Genomic DNA, 24,853 nt, shown 5'->3' with positions numbered 1-24,853 from the left:
TCACCAATTTACCTTATCTTCAAGTGATTCGCTGAAAGAACTGAGGTTGTGTGCATCCCATAGTGCTTATTTCTTTTCAGCAGACAGCAGATGGTAGTGCCTTTCTTTAGATATAAAGACCAATATTTTTTATCTCTATAGACAGATGTTATGTCCTTAGGAATCAGGGAGCTCATCAGGCCCAACCTGATCTTAAATTTTCTCCAAGAAACTCTCACACAAGGACATACTCTTGGAGAAATGGTAGCAGAGCAGCTAGCATTATCATCCAAGGATGATCTGCTCTCAGGTCTCCCTGGCTCCCTTCCTAATGGCAGAGTTTGGGGGACTAGAGTCCTACCCATGGTAGAAGATTGGCCTAGGGGCCACTTAGTCACCTGGACATATACAAGTCCATGGAACCAGACAAGGAGGGAGCAGTGGAAGTCATTCACTTTGACCTAAGCAAGGCTTTTGACAGTCTCCCATAGTACCCTTGTATGCAAATTGGAGCTTTATTTCCAAATTGGAGATATATTTTGGATAGGTATACTGTAAGGTGGGTGGAAAATTGACTGGACTACTAGTCTTGAAGGTTTGTGATCATGGCATGAAGCTGGTGACTGGTTCCTGGGGGTTCCTCAGGGGTCAGCTCTGCAGAAAAGTACCCGAGGACACATTGAATGTCAAGCCATTAGCATGCTTCTCTGGAAATGGAAGTGAACTGTATACTGGCTGTATTCATTAGTGGGACTGTAGCCAGCAGGTCCAGCGAAGTGATGCTTCCTCTCTCTCTTCAGCACTCCGGTCTAGTTTTGGATAGTCCAGTGCAAGAAACATATGGACACACCAGAGTGAGTCCAGTGAAGGGCCACTAAATTGTTTAGGGAGGTAGAGCACATGGCATAGGAGGGAAAGCTCAGAGCTGGGTTTTGTTCAGCCTTAATAAGAGAAAACTGTTCTTGCTGTGTACAGCTACCTATGGGAGGGTAAAGAGCAGGCAGAGCCAGACTCTTCTCAGAGGAGCAGAGCAGAAGGAGAAGAGGCAATGGACAAAAGTTGCAGCAAGGGAAATTCCAATTAGATATTAAGAACAAAATGAGGTGGTCAAACATTGGAGCAAGTTGCCTAGAGGTGTAGCATCTCCATCCTTGGAGATACTCCAGACTCCACTGGGCAAAGCCCTGAGCAACGTGCTCTAACTTTGAAGTTGGCCCTACTTTGAGCAGGGGGTTGGACCAGATGGCCCTTCCAACTTAAATTATGTTGTGATTTTATACACCACAGGACAAAAATGATTTAAAAACAGCTCCAGTAGTCCAGCTCATCATTTCAATGTTACACTCTTAACACTGACTTTCTGATAATGCAGGCGCTGTTTTAAAGTCTCTTCTGTGCTCCTTTTGTGTCTGGGGTCGCAGTGCCTGCAGATACCTTCTTGCAGTAAACTGTGCTGCTTTAATGAGGTTTCCAGCAGTGCAGGGGATGGGTGTTGGACCAAGGATAGATGGAGCAAACAACGTTCCAGGGCGGGTTGTTATATACCATGTCCATAAGGTGAACTGAGTGGTTAGCACCTTCTACTCAAAAATGAGGTCTGAGATCTTTGTCTGGTTAACTTTTCTCTCCACTGTGCACTGAATTTGGCACAGAACAAGGTAGTCTGAGCGTGATGATATCCAGCCAACTGAAGGTCAGTAGGAGATACTGATGGGCAAGGTATCTTTCCTGCTTTCCCCTGATATATGAAGTTAACATTTAATTGTTGCAACTGGTTTTGCTGCAGGTCCTGATGTTGGACAATTAACTTACCAATTTCTAACCTCGTACCTGAACTCTGAGAAGCAGATCTATACTTGGCAGAGCTGCTGCATTTCACTAAGTTTTGACTAGGGATCAGTTTGACCAGAGCTATGCTCTGCTGTTGTCCAGTAGCAAAGCTTGAAATTTCTCAAATTGCTCAGAAGTGTAACTGCTGTAAAAAGACTTTTAGTGGTTTCAGCGTATCCTGATTTGCTGAAGGCCACATCTAACCCAGCTAAGCAATAGTTTAATCACAAAGCCAATTTTAAATGTTCTTTATTATAGGTGCCTTAATTCACCCTGAACAGTTTCCATTCTCTTTCAAGCTGTGACTTTATATTTGCCCCAGAAGCCTGTTGGAGAGTGAAAAGATGTGGCAAAGATTTTAAGGGATTGTCAGAGAGCCTCTGGAGACAGAGATCGAAAAGTGCTTTCATAATTATTCCACAGACTATACTGCGTGACATCAGTATGATTCATGCAAGGTCATTACAATTTATCTTTGTATCTGAGTAGAAAGTGGGAACAGGATACTGAGAAAAAAAAACTTGCTGTATGTCCTATTTTGGTATAAAGTGCAAACAGAGTCATAAATAAATGGTTAGGTGCCGTCTTGAGGAGTTGGGGTGAAATAAGGTGGAAGGCACATTTAGGAAAAAAACACATTTGTAGGACGTTCTCATGTTGTTTGATGCAGGTTATACGTAAAGCTACAATATGATGATAACCATCACAGTAGCAAAACCATGTAATAAATAAGAAACAAAATATGCAGTGCTTGGCACAGTTGAAATAGACAAACATATATGACCTAAAATTTTGTTAATGCCTCTGCCTCTTCTAAGGGGAGTAGTGAGGATTGCCACCTATTTCTAAATGCAGATATTTTGCAAAGTGATTTCTTTTTGCCTGCTCCCCCCCAACACTTCTCATGCCATCTCTTGCTCCTCTTGAATTACTATATTGCATTTTGTACAATAAATGGCATTTGAGTGTATATTTGAAATGACCAGGATTGGTATTAGAAATTAAATAAAATATTAGCTGCTTTTTTTTTTTTTGTAAATTGCTCCAATAGTAGCAAATTAACAGTAAATTGATAGAGAAAGGTAAGCACAGATCCTTTAAATCATAGTGAAGTTTTTGGCATTCAAGCTAGAAGTGTCTCAATTTAACACATCATTGGTTTGTATTATTAGAAATTTCATTGGTTTGTGGAGCGTATGATGGTTATGCTCTAAAATTGAAAGTACATAGACTCAGGACTTCTACAGTAGGCTGAGCTCTTACGCAGTTACTGATCAGTGTGCAGCAACTGCCATGGCTTGTTAATAAGCAGAGGCAAACCACCATTAAAACCCTACTTGCCACTGTATAGAAAGATTTTTAACAGTACTTATTTTCTTGTTTATAGTTCTATATCAATCATGAAATGGGAACTGAGAGACCAGTAAATGTCATTTGCCACTTTTCGAGTGGCATGAATTTATCATCTGCATTGCATTTCATCACACTCATCTGTTTCCTTCCAAACGGGAGTAGGGGATTAGAGTGGAAATGTGTCTTGAATCATTAAAAGAAACTCTGCTTAAAATAGTAAGGTAAATTAAACTAGCAAAATAATTTCAGTTAATACTTAAGTCAGTGTGATCCAAACTCTTCTTTTACTGTTTTGAATTTCAATCCCTGAAAATTATCCTAGAACCCCCTCAAAATAGGGGAGACATTTTTGGTTGAATAGAAAAATATTTTTAAAAGCTTACTAAACTTTAAGAGGGTCTTTATTTGCTAACCATTATGGCTGCCTTTTCCACAGTATATTTGACGGGAACTTAACAAGGGTTTATGATGTCTATAAAGTCCTAGCATGGTATTTATTCTTTGTCATGTGCAGGCAATGTTAAATGTGCCTTCTACCACGATCATGAAGCTGGTTTTATTCCGATAGTGGTTTTCCCATCTGTGGGAAGGGTGACTGGGTTAGCTGTATGACACCATCTGATAAGGAGCATTTCTCCACTCTTGTGTGCTGCTAGAAGGTCGTTACTTGGTACTTAAGAGATGATCTTTGCCTTTTCCCTCGATGGATTGGACTCATCTGTTGTGAGCCTTTTGCTCTTAAAGCCTAATGTTCTTCATTGCTCCTTGCTAAATAAAAAGTGTTAAAATCTTTGTGCTAATGTAGCATAAGAAGCTGTTGTGTCTGAAGCACAGGTGGTTTCTCTGGCTTGTCCCAGCGGTGTCCCATTAGCAGGGCAAAGGCTGCGTAGCTTCTGCTGGGTGCATGCCTGATGGCACAACAGCTTGTGTAAGTAATGCTCCTAATGTTCTTTGGCTTGCACACATGGTCCTGCAACATGACGGGACACAGGCATGGCGTGTCACCAGGCTGGGCAAGGAAACCATTGTACCTTTATCAGGTAATGACGGGTGTTAGTCATGGGATGGAAGAGAGTTTGCAAAACACTTGGGAAACCAAGTAGCAAAGAAGATGCCAGATTATTTCTTTCTCATATCTGGAAGCTCCCAGGTAAGAGTGTTGTTGGAGCAATTAGTGAGTTGAATCCACCCTGCAGGTTACAAATTAAATATACTCATTTAAACTATTCCATGTGCTAAAATAACCCCTACGGTTGAGGATGCTCAAATCCAGCCCCAGTACAGGCAGGCAATTCATTAAGAGGTGCAAATCCTACCACATCATAGAATCATAGAATCATAGAACCATAGAATAGTTTAGGTTGGAAGGGACCTTTAAAGGTCATCTAGTCCAACCCCCCTGCCGTGGGCAGGGACATCTTCAGCTAGATCAGGTTGCTCAGAGCCCCGTCCAACCTGACCTGGAATGTTTCCAGGGATGGGGCATCCACCACCTCTCGGGGCAACCTGGGCCAGTGCTTCACCACCCTCAGCATAAAAAATTCCTTCCTTAGATCTAGTCTCAATCTACCCCCCTTTAGTTTAAAGCCATTCCCCCTTGTCCTGTCGCAACAGGCCCTGCTACAAAGTGTGCCGCCATCTTTTTTATAAGCCCCCTTTAAGTACTGATAGGCTGCAAGAAGGTCTCCCCAAAGCCTTCTCTTCTCTAGGCTGAACAACCCCAACTCTCCCAGCCTTTCTTCACAGGAGAGGTGTTCCATCTCCTTGATCATTTTCGTGGCCCTCTTCTGGACCCGCTCCAACAGGTCCATGTCTTTCTTCTGCTGAGGGCTCCAGAGCTGGATGCAGTACTGCAGGTGGGGTCTCAGCAGAGCAGAGGAGAGGGGCAGAATCCCCTCCCTCGACCTGCTGGCCACGCTTCTTTTGATGCAGCCCAGGGTACAATTGGCCTTCTGGGCTGCGAGCACACATTGCTGGCTCATGTCCAGCTTTTCATCCACCAGTACCCCCAAGTCCTTCTCGGCAGGGCTGCTCTCCATCCCTTCATCCCCCAGCCTGTATTGATCCCAGGGGTTGCCCCAACCCAGGGGTAGGACCCTGCATATGGCCCTGTTGAACCTCATGAGGTTCACAGAGGCCCACTTCTCCAGCTTGTCCAGGTCCCTCTGGATGGCATCCTGTCCCTCTGGCTTGGGGGCACCACTCAGCTTGGTGTCATCTGCAGACTTGCTGAGGGTGCCCTCGATCCCACTGTCTACGTCATTGATGAAGATACTGAACAGTACCGGTCCCAATATGGACGCCACTCGTCACCAACCTCCATCTGGACATTGAGCCATTGTCCACTACCCTCTGGATGTGTCCATCTAACCAATTCCTCACCCACTGGACAGTCCACCCATCAAATCCATACCTCTCCAGTTTAGAGAGAAGGATGTTGTGGGGGACCGTGTCAAAGGCCTTATATATATCTCTATATATGTGTCATGCAGATATATTTGGTCAAGGACACTGTGATGCAGGATATGGCTCCTTTAGCATGAAGAATATCTGCACCATCTACACTCACATTGAGACATTCCCCTGCAAAGTCCCTTTTCTTAATGGAGCAAAACTGGGATCTGAATGAGTCGTACTTGAAAGCAATTGCTTCTCTACTTTTAATTAGTACTGGCTGAATACTGTTAGTTGAATAATGTATTTGATGAATAATGCTGTTGTCCATCAAATAAATTATTCAATTAATCTTTTTTTTTTATTACCTAACACTTCTATAGAAGGTTGCAAATATCCATTGAATAATCTATTAGAATGATGCATAGCTTTTCAAATATACTATACAACAAATAATTTTATCTAGTATTCAGCCAAGTTTGCCCTTAATTAAAATTTGCATGTATATAACAACTGTGCCTGAAGAATCACAAAGAATTTAGGTAGTAGCAGACACGAGGTGGAGAAAAGTGTTTCCGTTCATATGGGTGATTTGTGTTTTGTAATTCCTGTGGTATTGCGTTTTAAGAGTATGTCAGGGATGCCAAGAGCTTTGAAGAATTTTTTTCCCCTTTTTTTTAAATAGAGTTACTTTTAGACTGATCTCCAAATAAATTATATACATTTTACTAGTGACGTGCAGCCACCCTTGAAAGAGGAGCGGTTTGCAGTCAGTTCATCGTGCAAGGGTGGAGAATGAAGAAACAGAGGCTGAGGAAAAGAGCCAATTCCCCTGCAGATAGATTAACACGGCAGGCAGCATCTTCTCGTCTGCACTCACATGCAGAGAGCTCTCACTCCCAGCAAACGGCTCAAAAAGCCCATCTCAGAATGGGCTGACTGCTCCCATCAGGGTCCAAAATAGTGAGTGGCAGGGGTCCCAGCTTCCAGATCTAATATTTACACCAATAATTTGCACAGGCAGTTCAGATGCCTGTAAAAAATCAAAACACGTTTGGAGAAAGCTCTAGTATGAGCAGCAGTGAGTACAGGGTAATGGCTCACTATTGCCTCCTTTAGATGTCACCAGCAAAGCGTGTGTGCATATTTATGTGTTGGGGCTAGGTGGTGAAAGAGAACATGCCCAGAACCCACTCTGGCTATAGTGGCACACAACTAGGCAGCCTGGTCTGCTTTTCCTCTTCATCTCTTTGCTAAGAAACTCACACCTTTCACAAGGGAGGCTGTTGTGCATCTCAACAGAACCTGTGTGACCAAAGAAGGGGCTTTCTGTCCCTTACACAAATGGACAGTGTCCCTCTCCCTTGCACATGCACCTTGCACCTTCCTCAGCCGTTTCAGTTGCCATTGGTGCTTTTGGAACAGTTCGGTTTCGTTTCAGACAGGAGCGGCTGGTGAGAGTCCGGCCCTGCTGCTGCTGTAGGGGCCGGTACCATGCGTAGCATCTCTGCAGGATGGGTGAAGCCTGTGGCCTGGAACTCAGAGCCCTGTGTTAGGGAGATTGGGTGTCCAGGCTGAATCCCCTGCCTCATTTCTGCCAACACTCTCCAATGCAGATAGCAGCTCACGTTTCCAAACGGGCCCATGTCCCGTTTTTGGAGGTGACTGAGGCCCCTGAAGTCTGGCTTTCAAAAGCCTTTATGTGCCTCTGGATTTTCAGGCTTGCAGATTTGGGCATCCTAACTCCATCCCTCTGGACTTCAGCAGAAATAAAGTGCCCTCTCTGCCTCAGCACTTTTGGAAATCCCTTTGATGCCTACCTGTGTTATTAAGACACCTGAATTCCCTTGAAAATTTGGCCCTAGGAGGCACTGCTAGCTGTGGTGTTCAGTGTGGATGGTCCCTCCCACGAGGTGCTTTGGGAGGTGAGCATCCTGGGGAGGGACACAAGCGATGGGAGGCTTTAGCTGTGGAAGAGCAGAACTGCGGTGCATGGGGATGCCCATTGCACGGTTTTCACTAAAATTCATTTAAATAAAGAACGAAAAGCCAGTCTTGTTTTGATTTAGGATGGGAAGCAAGTCCTTTACTCTTGCAATTACATTTCTCTTTGGCTGCCAGTTAGTAGAATTAAAGAATAATTTAGAGGTTCAGAGCACCTCCATGAAGTATGAAATAACCCAGTCACCGCTGCATTTGGGGACCTCAGAGACAGTCAACGAACCTGGATTGAGGCCATTAAGGTCATCTGGTTTTGTCTCACCAAAATCAAGTGTGTTTTGATGTCTAGTTATTTGGTCAAGACCACTTTTAAAAGAGAAAAAAAGAAAAAAAGCCATTTTTTCAGGAATTTAAATCCTGGATTTTATTGCTAACCCTTGGGAATGGTTTTACAACAGCTCACCGTCTCTCATTTAGAGTGTCTGTCTCAAAATGATGTAGGCTCTTGATCTAGCCAACTTGACTGTATCTTTTTATTAAAGTTGCACTTCCTATGATGGTGGATTTAATTTAATGCAAATGAAATGGTGTCTAGGTGACATGATCTGACTGTGTTATGCAAACTCCTACATTATGACATTCCTCTCACACTAACTAAAAGCTTTGTTGCAACATACTAATATAGAAAGGGTTATTTGTTTTGCTAGTAATAAAGGCTGTATATTTGCTGTTTAGAACTAGTAATAAGGTTGACTTTTACACAAACTTGGGGAGAAAGTTACGTTTTGGGGGGGGGGGGGTTAAGAGTTAAAAATTAAAGATGCATCTTATGTATGTTCAGATGAGATGAGAGCGAAGGAGAGCACATACAAATTCCATCAAATACAATTAGCATAATCAGAGGCTGGATGAGAGCCATAAATGATTGCACAAGAGAAAAAAAAGTAGTTCCTGGGATCTTCATACATCGCCTGAAGCTGAGCGGGACACAAAGCAGTAGGAACTATTTTTACTCAAGGGCAATTTTTACTGATACTGCCCTTGCAAGCAGCTCTTACTTTATTATTTTTATGGATTCTTTTTCTGCCCTAAATTTGTATAGTGAATTATCCATGAGGGTAAATATCAGAGTGGATTAAGATTAAATTAGGAACTAGATACTCCAAAACAACAAAAAAAACCCTCTCCTTTCTATGCGCTCCCTTTTCTTCAGTTTAGGTTTGGGGGGGGAGTGGGTGGCTTTTTTCCCTTTAGATGCACCAGGCTGCAGCTACATAGACTGTATTTTCTTTTGAATCTTTTTACATTAGATTTTCTGCACAGATAATTTAACTTCCAGTATCCCATCTTCTTTGGTTTAGGTCATCATTCTCTTCATAGAGTTCCTGAATTTCTTTCTTCTGCTTGTAATATAGCTGGATGATGTTCTTTGTTGTGGTTTTTTTTCCCTCTTTCACTCTGGTTCTGCTGCAGTGCACACGGGGGCATAGTCAGAGAGTTTACAATGGCTCCTACCTTCCGGAGAGTGATGAGTAATTTAGACCACTTGTTATCCAGGGCTGCCAGACTCCAGCTTCTAACAGAGCCGATGGAGAGAAGTAGGCATGACGCCTAAATTAGGTACCTGTATTATATTGTTTAACTGCTGCCCCTAGATCTTATCAGGTTAGTTATAATAACCCTATTGATGTTAATAGGTAAAAGCTCAGCATTTAAAAATTCCCCCCATGTTGTACACAGAGTCTTTGCTCATCTGCAAGACAGTCTTTTCCCTGCCTGCTTCTTTCTTCCCGAACTGGTGCTTTTTCTGTTACTTTGTGTCTCATCTCATATTTTCTCATCTTCCACTCACCTCCTTTCCACTCCCTCTGACACATGCAAATGCTCCAGAACACGTTCATGCACTCATTATTAGTCTTTCTCATAGGCATACTTTTCTGGTTCATTTTTTTTGCTGGGCTTGTTTTGTTTGGCATTCTTTTTACATTTTAATACAAAATATGCTTAACGGTGTCTATTTAAAATTGCAGTTGTTTAAACACTCCAAATGGCCCCTTTGGGAAGTGGGAGGAGTGCAGGGAATGCAGACAAAGGCGGCTGATAATAACCTGTATGTAGCACATCTTCCTTTGCCCACAAAACCATGTTTACAGGATTGATTCAACCAGTTTCTGGCTCAGAGCAGCTTCCAACAGTTGCTTAATCTTTAAAACTAAAATAATAAAAAAAAAGTTTAAAAACTGTGCTTTCTCTCACTTTGTGCATTCAGAGATCTCTCCCAAAATAATGCGAGCCAGGATTTCTGATGGGCAGGAGTCAATCAGTAGAGCATTACCGAGAAGTTTTTGAGAAGCAAGATTGCAAGAACATACAGCTGGAGATAGGAGTTCCTTCCCATCGGGGAAACTTCTGTTTTCTGAATATAGGAAAGATTTTGGGAGGTTTATAAAGTGTTTTAGTTACACCATTCTTTCCCTCTGGTACTTTTACAGTTGGGCTAATGCTGCTAGTCCCCCTGGGCTTACAGCTCGAGGTAAGATGCTGTGCTGGGTGTGTGACAGCTTTTCCAGACATGGAAATGTCACGAGTTTAAAACCTCCCATTTTATGCCCTATACAGCTGTAAACAGGAGTTTTATTCAACTGAGAAAGGCAGATTTTTAGTTTGCCGGTGGAGTTAGCTCTCCTGGCTACATCTGAAAGGGCTTGAACTCCCCGAAGCAGGTTATTGAAAAGCTGTAGACAGTCACATTTTATACATATTTTACTTTTATTAATGAAATAAAAAAAATACAAACTGAGACCTACCTAGCTCATCCTTTGGTAAATAATTTAAATATACAAATTTACTTACGAAAGACAAGGAAATTAAAAGATGTCTCAAGATGACTGGTTGTGCTGGTTTTGGCTGGGATAGAGTTAATTTTCTTCACAGTAGCTAGTATGGGGCTCTGTTTTGGATTTGTGCTGGAAACAGTGTTGATAACACAGGGATGTTTTCGTTACTGCTGAGCAGTGCTGACACAGAGTCAAGGCCTCTTCTGCTTCTCACCCCACCTCACCAGCGAGTAGGCTGGGGGTGCACAAGAAGTTGGGAGGGGACACAGCCAGGACAGCTGACCCCAACTGACCAAAGGGATATTCCATAACATATGACGTCATGCTCAGTATATAAAGCTGGGGGAAGAAGAAGGAAGCGGGGGACGTTCAGAGTGATGGTGTTTGTCTTCCCAAGTAACCGTTATGCGTGATGGAGCCCTGCTTTCCTGGAGATGGCTGAACACCCACCTGCCGATGGGAAGTGGTGAATGAATTCCTTGTTTTGCTTTGCTTGCACGCGCGGCTTTTGCTTTACCTATTAAACTGTCTTTTTCTTAGACCACAAGTTTTCTCACCTTTACTCTTCTGATTCTCTCCCCATCCCACTATGGGGGAGTGAGCAAGTGGCTGTGTGGGACCTGGTTGCCGGCTGGGGTTAAACCATGACACTAGTTCCAGAGGCAGATAAATCATTTTTTAAATAACAGCAACAACAATATCTTACACTTTTCACCTCTTTAAGATTCACAAAGCTGTTTAGGTAGTAACTGCTCTGTACAATATATACAGGGAAAGCTGTGTCCACTGCTGAAGTGTGTCCGGTGTGGTGCAGCAATGCTGTGAAGCAACGTGGGACTGGACAAGAGGACTCCTGCATCTCCTCGAACCGGCAAGGCAGTATTAGGCAGGCCGAAATGTAATTACCGGAGTTGAAATTGGGCCAAGGCAATGGGACTAACAATACATTCTTGGAAAATATGGTCTTTGATCGTAAATATCCATGAAACAAGCTTGCCAACGGTATTGATTTTGGCAGTGGATTATCACTGACAGCCAGGATCTGCTGCCCTCCTGCTTTAAGCAGTGCCCTAATAGGTTTTTAGACAATCAACCAGGGTAGTACGTAGAGAACAACTCTCCAGGATATGTTCATCACATCACAGGTTCCCTGAATGTGTTGGATTGACCACATGAGAAATATTGTACAGGCGTTTAGTGCCGGGGCAGTGAATCCTACATGTTTGGGACGTGCTGGACCTACACAGACCAGCTACAGGTGCACTGTGTAATGTCCAACCTGCCAGTGTCGGCAGCTCTGTGCAAGTTCCTATCCATGTCCTGAGGCTGATCTTGCCCAGCCCCACTTCCATCATGAGCTTTGACTGAAACGAAGCATGAACAAAGTCTGACCTTCATGATAGCTTTTTTCCTTCAAAATCTACACCTGGGAGACAGTTACTGGCTTTAGCAAACTTAAGACCTGGGTTTCAACAGCAGACGCATTAGGTAATAATGTTTACAAGCTGATGGTACTTTTACTCTTAAATGAAGTTGAGTATACCTATGAGGAGGGTGCTGGTTGAAATAATGAGATAAAATTTGACAAAGTGCAAAATAATACGTGCACATCATCCAAATGATCTTTGTCTTTATGTGCGAAATTCATTGAGATTGTGCCCTGATCCTCAGCTGACAATTCTAAGTCCTACTGTAATACAAATAATAACCAGATATTTAGGATAGATTATAATTTACTTTTGGATCCATTAGCATTTCTGTTAAATCTGACAAACGATTTCAAAAATCTATATGAATACAAAGTGCCTGCTCATCATATTTTGTGACAGCTGGGTGAATACTTGACATCTTTGTGCTCTTAAAAGAACATATGCAAAGACTCAATTTAATTTGTAGGGTTGAGGGAATTTATTTGCCTAATTTTGAGCCCACTAGCACATGATGGATTTGAAAGTTCAGTTCTAACAAGAGTATAATTGGGTTCTCATTTCACTTAGGAGAGAGTGTGATAGAAAGAGTGAGGGGAGAGAGAATGAGACATGGGGAAAATAAAGTAAGAAAATGAAACTGAGAATACTCAGGAAAAAATTGCAATGAGACTGAAAAAAGAATGTAGCAAGGCAGAGCATGAGAAAAAGGCCACACATACAAATAAGATACTCTTTAAGGGGACAGAAGAGAAAAAATAATGCATTTTTAATCATAACACCAAATGTCTTTTGGCTGGAAAGAGCTGGTGCTTTAAAATATACTCACTGTGGTAGCTGAAAATAAAGACAAAATATTAAGTCTTTAAGTTGTGGGAAGGGAGAGAGGAATGTTTCTCTAACTACTTTTTCAAGCTCAGTAAGTAAAGCAGCTCATCAAATGTTCAGTCCCACAAGGATAGTTCTTTCTGTTAACATCTGTGGTGCAAATGGCAAACTGCAAGGATAGGACACATGGCCATGGCCATACAAACCAGATCCTGTGGGTGAACCCCAAGCTTGCTGACCAGCAGCAGTTAGTCTGATGTCTCCAGAGGTTTCATTTGGGACAGAGACCATCTCACACTCCAGAGGTCAGCTATCGCTTGCCAAAATACTTAGCTTGGTCTGTTCCCTGCATGCATGAAAAGTCCCAGGGTGATCACAAGTGACTAAATCCTGTCAGGTGACAGATACCCCGCCGCAGGATGGACATGTTCTCTGCTTACAGTTACAGGGCAATGTGTACCTAGAAATTGAGGTGATACTATGCGAGGTCATAGGGAAGGAGTCTTCCCGTACAACTCCTGAATGCTTCTCTAAGAGACACAAGATGGGTGGGACGGTTGATTTGGATCTGACCTGTTTACATGTGCTTTGGCCTTTGTTGAGATTACGGGCACACTCCTTGGGTTTTTTTGGAAAGCTGGGGAGAACCCTCTGCTTCAGCCCCTAATGTGCACAGCGTGATTGGTGGCTGTGTAGCTTTCCTCTGTCTTGTGTTACTGAGGACTGCTGCCATATGAGTGGCACGTCCACAAGTCCAGTGTCCTTCCTCATCCCACTGTAGCATGTGGGGCCAGGATTCACAAGCAGGACTGTCTGCCAGCATCCTAAAGCAGCTTTATTAACAGTCCTTAGAGAATACCTCTCCACATCCTTCAAGTTTATCTTTTAAAGGATTCTCTTAGTGGAAAAAAAGGGCAGAAATTGACTTTGGTTTCACTCTCTAAGTCTCAGCATTTACATTTTCCTATTTACTTCCAAATGAGCTGGCTTCTGATGTCGCCAGCCCTTCTTTTGCCTAGCTTTGGACACAAAGTCCCTTTGCAGCTGGTTACTAATGGGTCCAGCTAAACCAGGGTGATCTCAAGGCATTTGAAGATACATCTCTGTTCAGTGCTCCAGGATCTTGTTGGCTGCTCAAGGTTTAGGTCAGTACACGGCAAATGGAAGTACTTTTCCTGTGATACTTGTATTTCCTTTGATTTTCAGGTAAGAACTACATTTCCAGCTGTATCACTGGCAACTTGCATCAATGCTTCTTGTTGAACAGTAGCTTTTTCTTCTTTGCGCTTTGCTAACATTGTAGAATTAAATGGGTTTTTCTGTCTTTTTGATTGCATCCTGATATTCTGTCACCTTTTGATCTCTGTGTCGTACACATAGACTGTAAACTCCTTCAGGTACAGACTGCTGTGCATGTGTGTGTATGGGGGTGTATTTTTTCTTTAGAGGGTGCCTACTATGGCAGAGCCCCAGATACTGTGGTACTGTAGTAGTAGTAATAATAATAACAACGATTATTATTTTTATTTCCACATTACCCTTGTGATACCTAGGAAGAACAATTTTGTTTAAAGTTTATTGAGCGCTCTAGGAAGAGCTGGAAATGGCAACCTACAGACACAGCAAATGGCCCGAAGTACTGATACATTTCTGACTTTATACAGCAACTTCTGCTTAATCTGATCACTGGTTAATTTAATCCTGTTTCATTTGATTGGATCCCCTGGAACCAAATCATTTGTATTGTGTTTCAGTCTGGTATTTCTGATCATTGTCTTTGTTAATTTGATCGGGATTGATTGAACCAGTCATTGAAAATAAATCACATAATTAATCAAATGCAGCATTAGAAAAGCAAATCCTCAGCTAGTCTGTTAGCTTTTATCTCTTGTTTTTCTTCCTCAGTACATGGAGTTTGGACTTCCTTTAGAAAGAAGCAGAGATGAACATTTTCATAGCATCCACATTTCAGTAGTACAAGGGGAGAGATGTGTATATATACCTATGTTTATTTAATTGTTTATTTAGAATAGAATAGAATAGAATAGAATAGAATAGAATAGAATAGAATAGAATAGAATAGAATAGTATAGGAGTAGTCCAGTTGGAAGGTACCTACAACGATCATCTAGTCCAACTTCATATCTCCACTTAAAGCGTCTTAATCTCACAAACTCTGTGACCCTTTCTGAGGCAGGGGTGCTGGGTAGGTGTTGGTTGGAGGGTCTTGCTTAATGATTCAACTTTCCTAATGACTCAATGATTTTAAGGGAATCAGCATGTGAACCATGTTTGGATTTGGCATAGAATCATCAATAAATGTAAAAAACAAGATAAGGCTCTGTACTTTGTTCTAATAAGGTCTGGATAGTCTGGTGTACAGCCAGTGCTTGTCTGAAGCTAACAGTTGCTCCAAAAACTGTGCGATGGGTGGGAAAGGAGATTTTGGATTTGCAATAAAGATTATTTTGATCTCTACCCATTGTGTGGAAAGGAAAGTATCCAATTTTTAATTTTTTTTAAAGTAGGTGTTTGGTCCTGTTTTGACTCTTCTCTCACCCTGATCAATACTTGTGACCACAGTTGGCCATTTTGATCTGCACTGTTAGATATTTATAGATTTGTGTTCTAATTGAAGTTTTATTACAGCAAACCAGGGCTCTGTTTGTCTTCTGGAGGTGATGATTGCACAAAGAACAGCTAACATACATAACAGAGGATTTTCAAAAGCACAAAGTCTTTGGCCAAACTTCCCACCCTTGCTGGGTTTCCTCTTCTTAATGAGTCAATGGCCCAAACTGGACACCTAGAAGAATTTCATCTTAAAAGGGTAAAAAGTAAAGGAACATAAAGCAATTTGTTGTTGAAGGAAATGTAAGTAGAGCTTAATCTTAACAGTACCATTTATCCTGGGATGACAAAGGACTATTTAGCATCACAGGTTGCCACAAACAGAGTAATATTGAAGGATCATCTGATTCACACCCCAAAAATGAGAGTGAGGTGCCTGGAAAAAATGGGTGGCAATGTAGCACAGTTTTGGCAGGGCTAATAGTAATGCTAGCCACAGCTATACCATTATCTGTTTTACTTTAAATTGTGTGGCTGTGGACAGAAAAGTATGTCTAATAGCCATTTGCTAGATTTATAGCGATGCGTTTGCCATAAATCTTTTAGAAGGATGATGGTTGAGGCAGCTGAAGCGTTCATGCTAGCCCAGGAATCAGTTCTGCCGAAGAAAAACAGGAGAACTGGGCAGCTTCCTACCGGTAGCGTGGAAGTACAGAAACAAAATGAGCAGGAATGCTTTGATGTAAAACCTACAGAGTGGAAAAATTGGAGAAAATAGTGACTGTGTTTGCAGAAAAACCACGTATTAGCACTCTATTGTAAATCAAATTAAATGACCGCCCAACTGCCTGATCCTGCACGGAACTTCTTGTGTTATTAAAGCTATGAATCTGAATGGAAGCAAGGTTGCATCTTGAGACCTCATTCCCAAAAAGGATCTGCCAGTCACGTCTGGTCGGAACAGCTTGGTGAATGTTTAGCTTCTTTTAAGAACCAACTGGGAGATTGATGGGTTCGAGCTGTTTTTGCACAGATTTGTTTGAGTCTTAAAATGCATTTTCATCTGTCTGCACAGAAAAAAAAGATTTTAATAAGAACCATTGAGATACGTGATTTTGGATTAAAAGGGAATGCAGTGTATTATTTTAGTACTTTTTACTGTGGAATACATTTGTGTTTCTCCTGCACAACCCCAATTTTTAACAAGACCGGAGCAATTACAGGAATAGCCACATTTTAGATGTTATCCTGTGTGTAGGAAAAGGGATGGATTATTGAAGTGTATAGCCTCTTTGAGAGATGCAGCACTCTAATCCTGTTTTTCACATCTCAATTTTAGTGACTGCATAACTTACCTTCATAAGATGCTCATAATTGAACATTTCAATAGAATGTGAATAAAGTCTAATATATCTGGGAATCCTCCTCCACTCCTTTAAAATATGATGTGAAATTTATTAGTCTTAATGTACATATCCCAGAGCTAATTGTTTTATCTTGTAAATCAGTTTCTCCTCATCTTTTATATGGCTTTTACTTTCAGATTTAAAGACTAAATAAATTCTTGATTAGAAAGTCTTTGTTGTTCTGCAGTAGAAAAAGGGGGGCAGCTTTATAAACGTAAAAGGATTTTTAGTTCTTTTTTAATTATTTACAAACACTGAGTTAAAGGACAGTGGAGTTTAAATTATGCATGAAATTAGCATCTTACTGATGGAAGACTCTCAAAGAAAGTTGAAATTTTTAAATTGCTATGAGCCAAATTCAGCCACAATTTAATAGCTCAATTGATGTTGATGAACTTAAGGCAGTGATAAATCTGGACCTGTAGGCTTATTTTTCTTTTTGCTGTGAAAGGTAAGCATGCTGTTTCTACAGTACTGCCTGTCCTTTTGTTTGAGAGTTGACAGAGTATACTTTGATCCTTTTTTTAGAAAAAGAATTCTCTGTTCTCCCTTAAAGAAAGCTTCCTGAGACCCTGATCAGATTATGGAAACTAAAGTGAGCACACAAAAGTGCTTGTTAGAAAGTGAAATTTATGTGCAAACTAAATGTGCCCTTGATGATAGCCTTATTGATCAAGCCAAGTTAATAAATCAGTAATATCGTGCAGCACTGTTCAACACTCACAGGCTTATCTTGGTTTTCTTTTTCTTTTCCTTTTTTTTAATGTGCCTGCTGTGTAGGCAGAGAACATGCACTTTCCTGCCACGGAACGTGTACTACAATTGAAACACTGAATTCAGAGGGCTTGAATGTAAAATGTCGGCATCCAATACAACAAAAGGGAACATTTATAGCAGTAACTTAATACTGGGATTGGAGCCTAAAGTGACACAGCTTTTACTTTATAAGTATTCCTCTCTGTATTTCTAATGCTTTAGGCCCTGATCCAGAATGAAATTCAGGGTCCTGTTTGGACCATGGGAAATTTGGGACAAAAATGCAACTTCTGAACCTATCAATGGCCAGTGGCCAGTATTTGCATTCAAGATAAATGTTTAGTTTTCAAGCAACCTGCTGTTAGGTCATTCTCGAGTAGCTTTGCCAAGTACACAAGGGTTACATCCTTTGCACGCCCTTGGGATTCTGGTCTGACAAGTGCTTATTCCATTATTACCCGTACTTCCTTTTGCCCTCTGACAAAAAGCACTTACGATGAACTGGATTTATCTGCCTCTACCATGGGATGCCTGCAGGATCTCTGAGAGCCCTCTTGCGTTGCGTAGTGCATGTTCTCTGTAGTACGTGCTGCCGCGTTGTTCCTGATGTTGCGCATTTTCCTCCGTTGTGGGATGATTTTGCATTCGTAGCTTTGCTCTGATTTGGGGTTGATCTGCATGCCGACCGTGTTAGCAGAGGAGGTTCTGCTCAGGCTAAAGTGGGGCTTCTGTGCTCGAACCCAGTGTCGTGCGCTGATGTCCCTGGTGTCCTGGAGCAGCAAGTGTCGCAGCCGGGACCTCGGTTCGATACCTCAGCTCCGTTCCCTGATGTTCTCGCTGAGAAACGAAGGCAGCTGGGTGAGTACCTGAGCCTCTGCTGGTGAAATTTGCCAAGACAGAATACAAAGTGCCATTTATGAAGCCCTTCTTATCATTCCATGGTCCCACATTCATTCCCACCTAATGCTGAGCACCTAACTGGAGCACTGGTGTGAGAGCGGTGGTTGTCCTGGGCAGTGTAGCCACCAAAAAGAAAGAGATACCACCTATGGTCAATTCACAGCCTTATTCTATCCCATCTTTCTCCCCCCTTTTCCATAACCTCATTCCTCCTCTTGCCTCCCCAAACCTGCAGCCAGTGTGAATGGGGAGCCTTAGAAAGGATTAATGAAACAGTAGCATTTGACCCATTCCCAGTATGGAGTTACCTTCCATTGCATTGTCAGAGCTTGGGAATTTGGCTGACTGTCGTATTTAGGAAGGTAACTGAGGCATAAATGCAAATGAGATGGCAAAGAGGCTCTGTCCAGGAAAGATGGGGTTGATGTTGGTGGGGGGAAGAAGCTGGACATGTTTGTACATCTGCCGCCTTAGCAGCTCACAGACTGGGTGGTGAGAAGCTCCGCTATGCATAGAGCCGGGGTCAGGGCTGGGTACAGGCAGTTGTGCTGTGCCTGTCTGGAACGTGGGCCACTGCACTCACGGGTTTCTCCAAGCCCGTGTCATTAACCTCAAGGTGGGGGGTGTCTTTAAATCCTCTGAAAAACAGGAATGGATGCAGACTGTACCCCGCTGCTAAGCCGTGTGTCTCACCTGGAGGCTATACCTCAGTGCTCCAGAGCTCACACTGGCTGGTGGCTCATCGCTGGATGGTGTTTAAGATGCCAGTGTTGAATTATTCTCTCCACTCGAGAGGGAACTAAGACTTCTTTTGTCTTTTATGCAGGGTAGCAACACTTTTCCTATGAGTTAACTATACTATTCTCTTTCTCGCTGCTCCCACATTAGCTCTGGAAAGAGAAAAACAGCGCTGTGTCATCGCAGAATTGCCTGGTGATGGGAACTGTAAGGTAGATGAGTTCTTCTCTCCACCCATGAGCAAGTTCTTGAATGAGGTTTTACTGCAGGACAGCTCGTTCCGTTCCTCTTGCACACTGGCCTGTCCATATCTCTTAGGTTTTTAATACATTGCAGTACATCCCTCTCTTAAAACAACAGTTTCATTTCTGTAGCCCAGCCCAACAGCTGGTGCTAGGGAGATATTGCTGTCATCACTGCATCTTTAAAAGCTCTGCATCCATCCTTAAGAGCTTCTTTGGCCACAGACTAGACTCAGAAATATGCTTGGGATCCTGTCCAACACGGTATAGGAATTTACCCTAGATGAAGATCTATCCCTGTGTGGTTCAGATTTTACATGCATGCCTCATGCACACAAATAATACCTGTTTCATGCAATATTTAGCAGTGTGCACTACAAATTAGACCATAAACTTGTTGGTGCAGAGACCACTGAGCTTTTTAGAGCACCAGACACGTTCAGGCTTAAAACCCAACCAGGGCCACCAGTCATTACTTGTTAGAGCGAGGCATAGCTAACAGCTTTAAAAGGAATTCCCTCATTAAATTGAAGTTGCTTTTACCCATGACAGGCCATAAAACCTGAATCCGTGGGAGGGAATGTTTGCCTTTATGCATGCATGTGTCTTAGCCTTTTTATTTTCAATGGGGAGAGAAAATAGAGTGGGTTGCATATTGGATACATTGTCTTAGTATTAAGCTGCCATTCCCAATCTCTTTTGGATAATTGGAACAGAGAATTGCTACTTCTCATCCATCACTTTAAATGAAGGCCGTAGTAAAATAATTTTGGTCGCTGGGAACCACAAATAGGATCCCTCTGTCCAGATTAGTTCTTTTTTGCTCATGAAACTGTTTGAATAGGTCTTAGCACTCTGAGCCGTAGCAGGATGTATGTCAGCAGTTTTACAAGCCTTTGGGGAAATTGCTCAAATGTGTTTATAAGGACCTCCCAGGAAGTGTTTGGTGGTGTTGAGCCTGGGGAAAATTGTACTGGAGTTTTTGTTGTTGGATTTTGGTTGTTGTTGGCTTGGGGTTTTTTTAATTCCACTAACGTACTCTGTAATGCTGTTAGTAGTGCAGTAGGTTTTATGTTTCCATTGATGTAAAAAAGGTCTTACTAAAAGTTTAGGTCTTATTTCATCAAAGATTTGTAAAACTTTGGACTTAAAGTCAGACTTAGTTGTAGCTATGCCTCCTGAACACCTAATAGTAACCATGTAAACTGATGCAGTATAGATCGAATCACTAATTCCCAATCTTTAGCACCAGCTGATTGCTGTGAACTCACGAACTGTCTTGTGGATATGCTGCAAAGCCCCATGAATCTCAAGGTTTTTAATGTTTTAATTTAATAAGGTTCAGTGGACCAGCTGTACACCAATTACTGTTGCCTATGGGCCATGGTTTATGACTGTTTGAGCTACAAAAAATCAACAACCTGGCAACTTGTCTGTGTTAGTCTCATGTAATTCTGAAATTGTTCCATCTTGCTCCGTTCTGCCTGTACATCTATATTGCAGTTAATTTCCTTAAAACTGGGAGATTGCTCACTGCTGGAGTTCAAAGTGGCAGGCATGAGGTGAAATGCAAGCTTCAGCTGAAAATTTTATTTGTTCTTAACGGTTATTTCAAACAACAGAGGAAAAAAATCCTCAGATTTGGATTTGGGGTACTCTACCCGTGACAAAGAGCACAGATTGAACATTTTAGGGGTGCTACAAAGATGTTGATGATTGCTTTAGTAATCTTTGTAGTCTGCCATGAATTTCAGGCAATTAAATAGCCAATGCTGCTGTTGACTAGCCAGGCTTCAACAGACCTTTTAGAAACCTTCTTGTCTTTTCATGTAAATAGACATTTGGCAGTATTTTAAAATGTATACCCAGTAGATTTTGTAATGCGTTTCTTTTTTTCATGTGTTTCGTGTTTAATTCAAACAAGCATCTGACATGAAAGCAAAGATAAAAGTGTAACATAGTACAATTAGTTTCTGTGAAGTCTGCGGATCACTAATGGAACACATCTCTTCCCCCTGCACAACTAGCATAATACAGGCCATTTTTTGGTCATTTGTGTTGTACATTAAAAGCATCAGATAGAGTGCTGTCATGTGCCTGAGCGCATGGACAGAAAGTTCCTCTGATAATGTTGGAAATAATTTTGCTTTCCAGATACGCAAATCAATAATTGCTGCAATTGGATCAGACATGTAGCACTTGTAATGTAATCCTTCATGTATTAAGAAAAATAATGCAGAAATTAGATCAGAGACCAGAAGTGTATATATATTAAAAAAAAGAAGTTCAATAAGCTGTTTTTCTGTTTCCACCACCATTATTGTCTAAACTGTGTTTCATGAATGTGTGTTTTGATTTCATACCAGCTAATCTCCAGCTCTTTCTGACCAAATAAATACAAGCTCAGGAGTACAGTTTGAAAGCAATGTGCTGGACTTGTGCATTTAAATCCACTGAGCCTCTAAGAAGCAGGGTTTGTGAGCCTATTTAGTGAAAAAAAATTTTGGAAAAAACTAGCATTTTGTGGAAGCGGAAGAGAAGTATTTATTGACAGCAAACCTCCTTCCTCTTCATTAATGCTCCAAGTATGGAATTTAGATCTAGATTCGGGTGCAAACTCCACCAGTTTCAAATGTGTCTGATCTGGTGCTCTAGTTTTTTGGAAAGCAAGCTTTCAGTTGCAAAATAGGCAACCGGATTTTTGTAGGACTTAGGAGAGCTGTGTCACATACTCCCCTTCTCACCCATTCTCTACAGAACATATGGGTTCTTTTAAAATTATAGCATGTGTGTGGTTCTGTATTATTTAAGGTACAGGAATATTTTTTCTTATTTTAGATTGACACTTTTAAAGCAGCTTGGGGATGTAACAAAGTTACACAAGATGCTACACATCTTGACAATGCCACACAATAATGAGAAGTATGTATTTCAAACCCACTTACAAGACCCAGTTCATACAACAAAGAAATGCAACACACATACCACATGCGGAACGTGCAGGGCATGATAAGAGTCTTGAATCCTCCTGTCCGTCTTTGATGATTCATAAAAATGCCCAGTTCTCTATATTGCATTTACTGTTTTTTAAAGCTTTGCTTTGGGATAAATAATAGTGTTTCTGGGGGAAGTATCTTAGCTGATTTATAGGCAGAGAATGCTGGTGGTGCTTTTTTTTTTTTCTTTCTTTTTCCACTGCAGAGTGCTTTGGCCACTGTTAAACAGTTTAGCTAGATCCAAAGGGATACTGCTAACATGAACTGGTAAACCACCAACAGTGTTACAACCTCCTGTGTCAAAGACCTTGTACAATGTAAAAGCTAAAGGTATTTAGATTAAGCTTTTTCTCAGGACAATTTATAAATAGAAAGTATTTCAAAACTGAGATTTATTTCTTCCCCTCCTGCCCTTTCTTTGCTATGACTACAACAGAAGGAATCTTAAAGCTCTTGCTTGTCTGCATGTCCTCTCTTTTTGCCTTTCCTGACTCATTTTTATTTCAATGGCAAAAGTTGTAGAAGGTTTGAAAAGTTAAGAAAATTAAAATGGTGGGGGCAGAAGGAAATGTGAATCTAAAACCTGGATATCATTGTCCTTGCTGCCAGTAGAATAGGAAGAAAACTGGAGAAGTTAAAGTTTAAAAAAAAACCCAAAAGATAAACTGCTGTGTCTTGAAAAAACGAAAAATTAATTTGGACAGAAGCTGAAAATTCTCACTTCCAGATTGCGTACAAAAAAAGACATTAAGAATCACATTTCTGTGTGACCGTCTGCATTTAAGAAAGTATAGCATTTCTAGTGGGGCAAATATTTCCATTGTGGCTTCTGGGAACAAAGAGAGCAACACAGCAAAAACCCTATCCTCCATCAAGGTCTGCACCCAGGACTCCAGACTTCCAGAGCCCAAGGAGGATAAAGCTCAGGTGGAAAAGGGAGTGGGTGAGAGGTATCGGGGGCATTTGGATGAAGGAGAGAGCCTTGCAGCAGGGCAGAAGAGCTAGGGGAGATGGTAGTGGGGCAGAAGGGAGGGCACGAGGAAGCCACTGAATGCAGGCACCTCCAGTGGATTTAAAGAGCTGAGGAATGACTGACAGACTTGGGAAAGATGTGCATGTATTTGCAGAGGGCATAAATGGGTTTGCTAATGACTCCTTTTCATGGGGTGATTGAGGTACTGGTGATGGGGAAAAAAAAAACTGCTGGTGCTGACAGAGATTTCATTGGTACTACGTGGCCCAGGGCATTTATGGAGCCACTGTACCCCCATCTCGGAGCTAAATTACTTCCCAGATGTAAGGCAAACAAGCGATTGCTCAGACTGGTCTCCTGTTCTTTATGGCTTCAGTCCCCAATACTCATTCAGCAGTAGGCAGCTGGTTCCGTTTTCTTGGTTTAGAGTTTCTGACACCAGTAAAAAACAAAACAAAAAATCTTTTAATCTTCCAGCAATGAAATATGCTGCAGAGTTAAATAAACGAGACCTGTTGGAGCACCCTCGTTTTCTACAGGCCTTTTCTCAGCAAAGGCACGGTTGTTCGGGAAGATCCCCTAAAACTGCAGGGGGGGGGCTGGCTTAGCATTTAAATCCACGTGATTGATAGTTTCTTTATCAAAAAATCTCTTTCAGATCATATCCCCTTTGATGATTATTCATCCCCGATACTTCCCCTGTTTTACAGTTACTTTAACATCTCTGAAGAACTGCCAACATACCCACTTTAGCGGCCAATGACTGTTATGCTGCTTTTTTTAATTGGCATTCAATTTTAAGGGTTGACAGACCGTAAATACTAAGACTTCTTTTTACTGCTCTACAGTAATTTGTCCTACAGTTGTAAATGAGTCTCTCTTGTTCTGCCTTCTGCTAAACAAAACTCACCATTTTTGGAAGAGATTGAGCAAACAGAAGATTGTCCCATTTTATGTAAGCTGTGACTGAATGGATATTACCATATGTGTGTTGTTTTTTTTATATTCAAGGCAAAAGAAGCAACTTATTTCTGAAAATGCTAGTTTGTTGTGGATTTTGTTTTAAAGGTGGATCTATTAAATTTCCTGAAGTATTTTTTTCAAATATATTATATTTTCCATATGGACATGTCATGCAAGCCTGGAGGATAATGATATTTAAAGATTTTAGGATATCCTCTTGGACTGTAACAAACAAACAGAGAAGCAAGCTACTAGCTGTGAGGAGCAGTAATTATTCCCAGTAGTCTAAGCATTTTTATTCTGTATTTTTCTCTTTCTCTGGTAGACACCTTGCATTTCCAAGACTGAAAATCAGCCTCAAGGACTTGCAACAAGCGTCAGGTGGGGACAGACACCCATCAATCAGTCGACGCCCTGGGACACTGATGAGCCTCCATCTAAACAGATGAGGGAGAATGAAAATCCAGGTATGTTTCTAATCTTATTTGTAATTCTACAAGAGAAAATCGTTCAAAGCAAATTCAATGCACTATCTCCATTTACTTCTGTAAATTAGACTTCATTGTGAGCCTTTTCTTTATTCTTTAGCAGGGTTTTTCTCTCATTTTAAAGACCCCTCAAGTTTCTTCTGTATTGGGGCTAATACAAATGTATTAAGATGCCTGCAAGTTCATTAGAGTGGGGGTTTTTTCTCCTTCTCTGCCTTCACTAGAGGAAAA

At 41.5% G+C, this 24,853-nt stretch overlaps 1 protein-coding gene across 1 annotated transcript in view; it reads left to right on the top strand.

Moving 5' to 3' along the window:
• Nucleotides 1-24,853, top strand: part of KLHL29 (kelch like family member 29) — a 425,477-nt gene that overhangs the window by 256,485 nt on the left and 144,139 nt on the right. Inside the window, exon 4 of the mRNA XM_076332702.1 lies at nucleotides 24,460-24,601. Within this exon, the coding sequence (XP_076188817.1) occupies nucleotides 24,460-24,601 (142 nt within the window). The remainder of the gene's footprint in view (nucleotides 1-24,459; nucleotides 24,602-24,853) is intronic.

The sequence above is a fragment of the Aptenodytes patagonicus genome, chromosome 3 (genome assembly GCF_965638725.1).
Source record: "Aptenodytes patagonicus chromosome 3, bAptPat1.pri.cur, whole genome shotgun sequence".
In the NCBI taxonomy this organism is placed as follows: Eukaryota; Metazoa; Chordata; class Aves; order Sphenisciformes; family Spheniscidae; genus Aptenodytes; species Aptenodytes patagonicus.
This window is presented reverse-complemented; position numbering and strand designations above follow the sequence as displayed.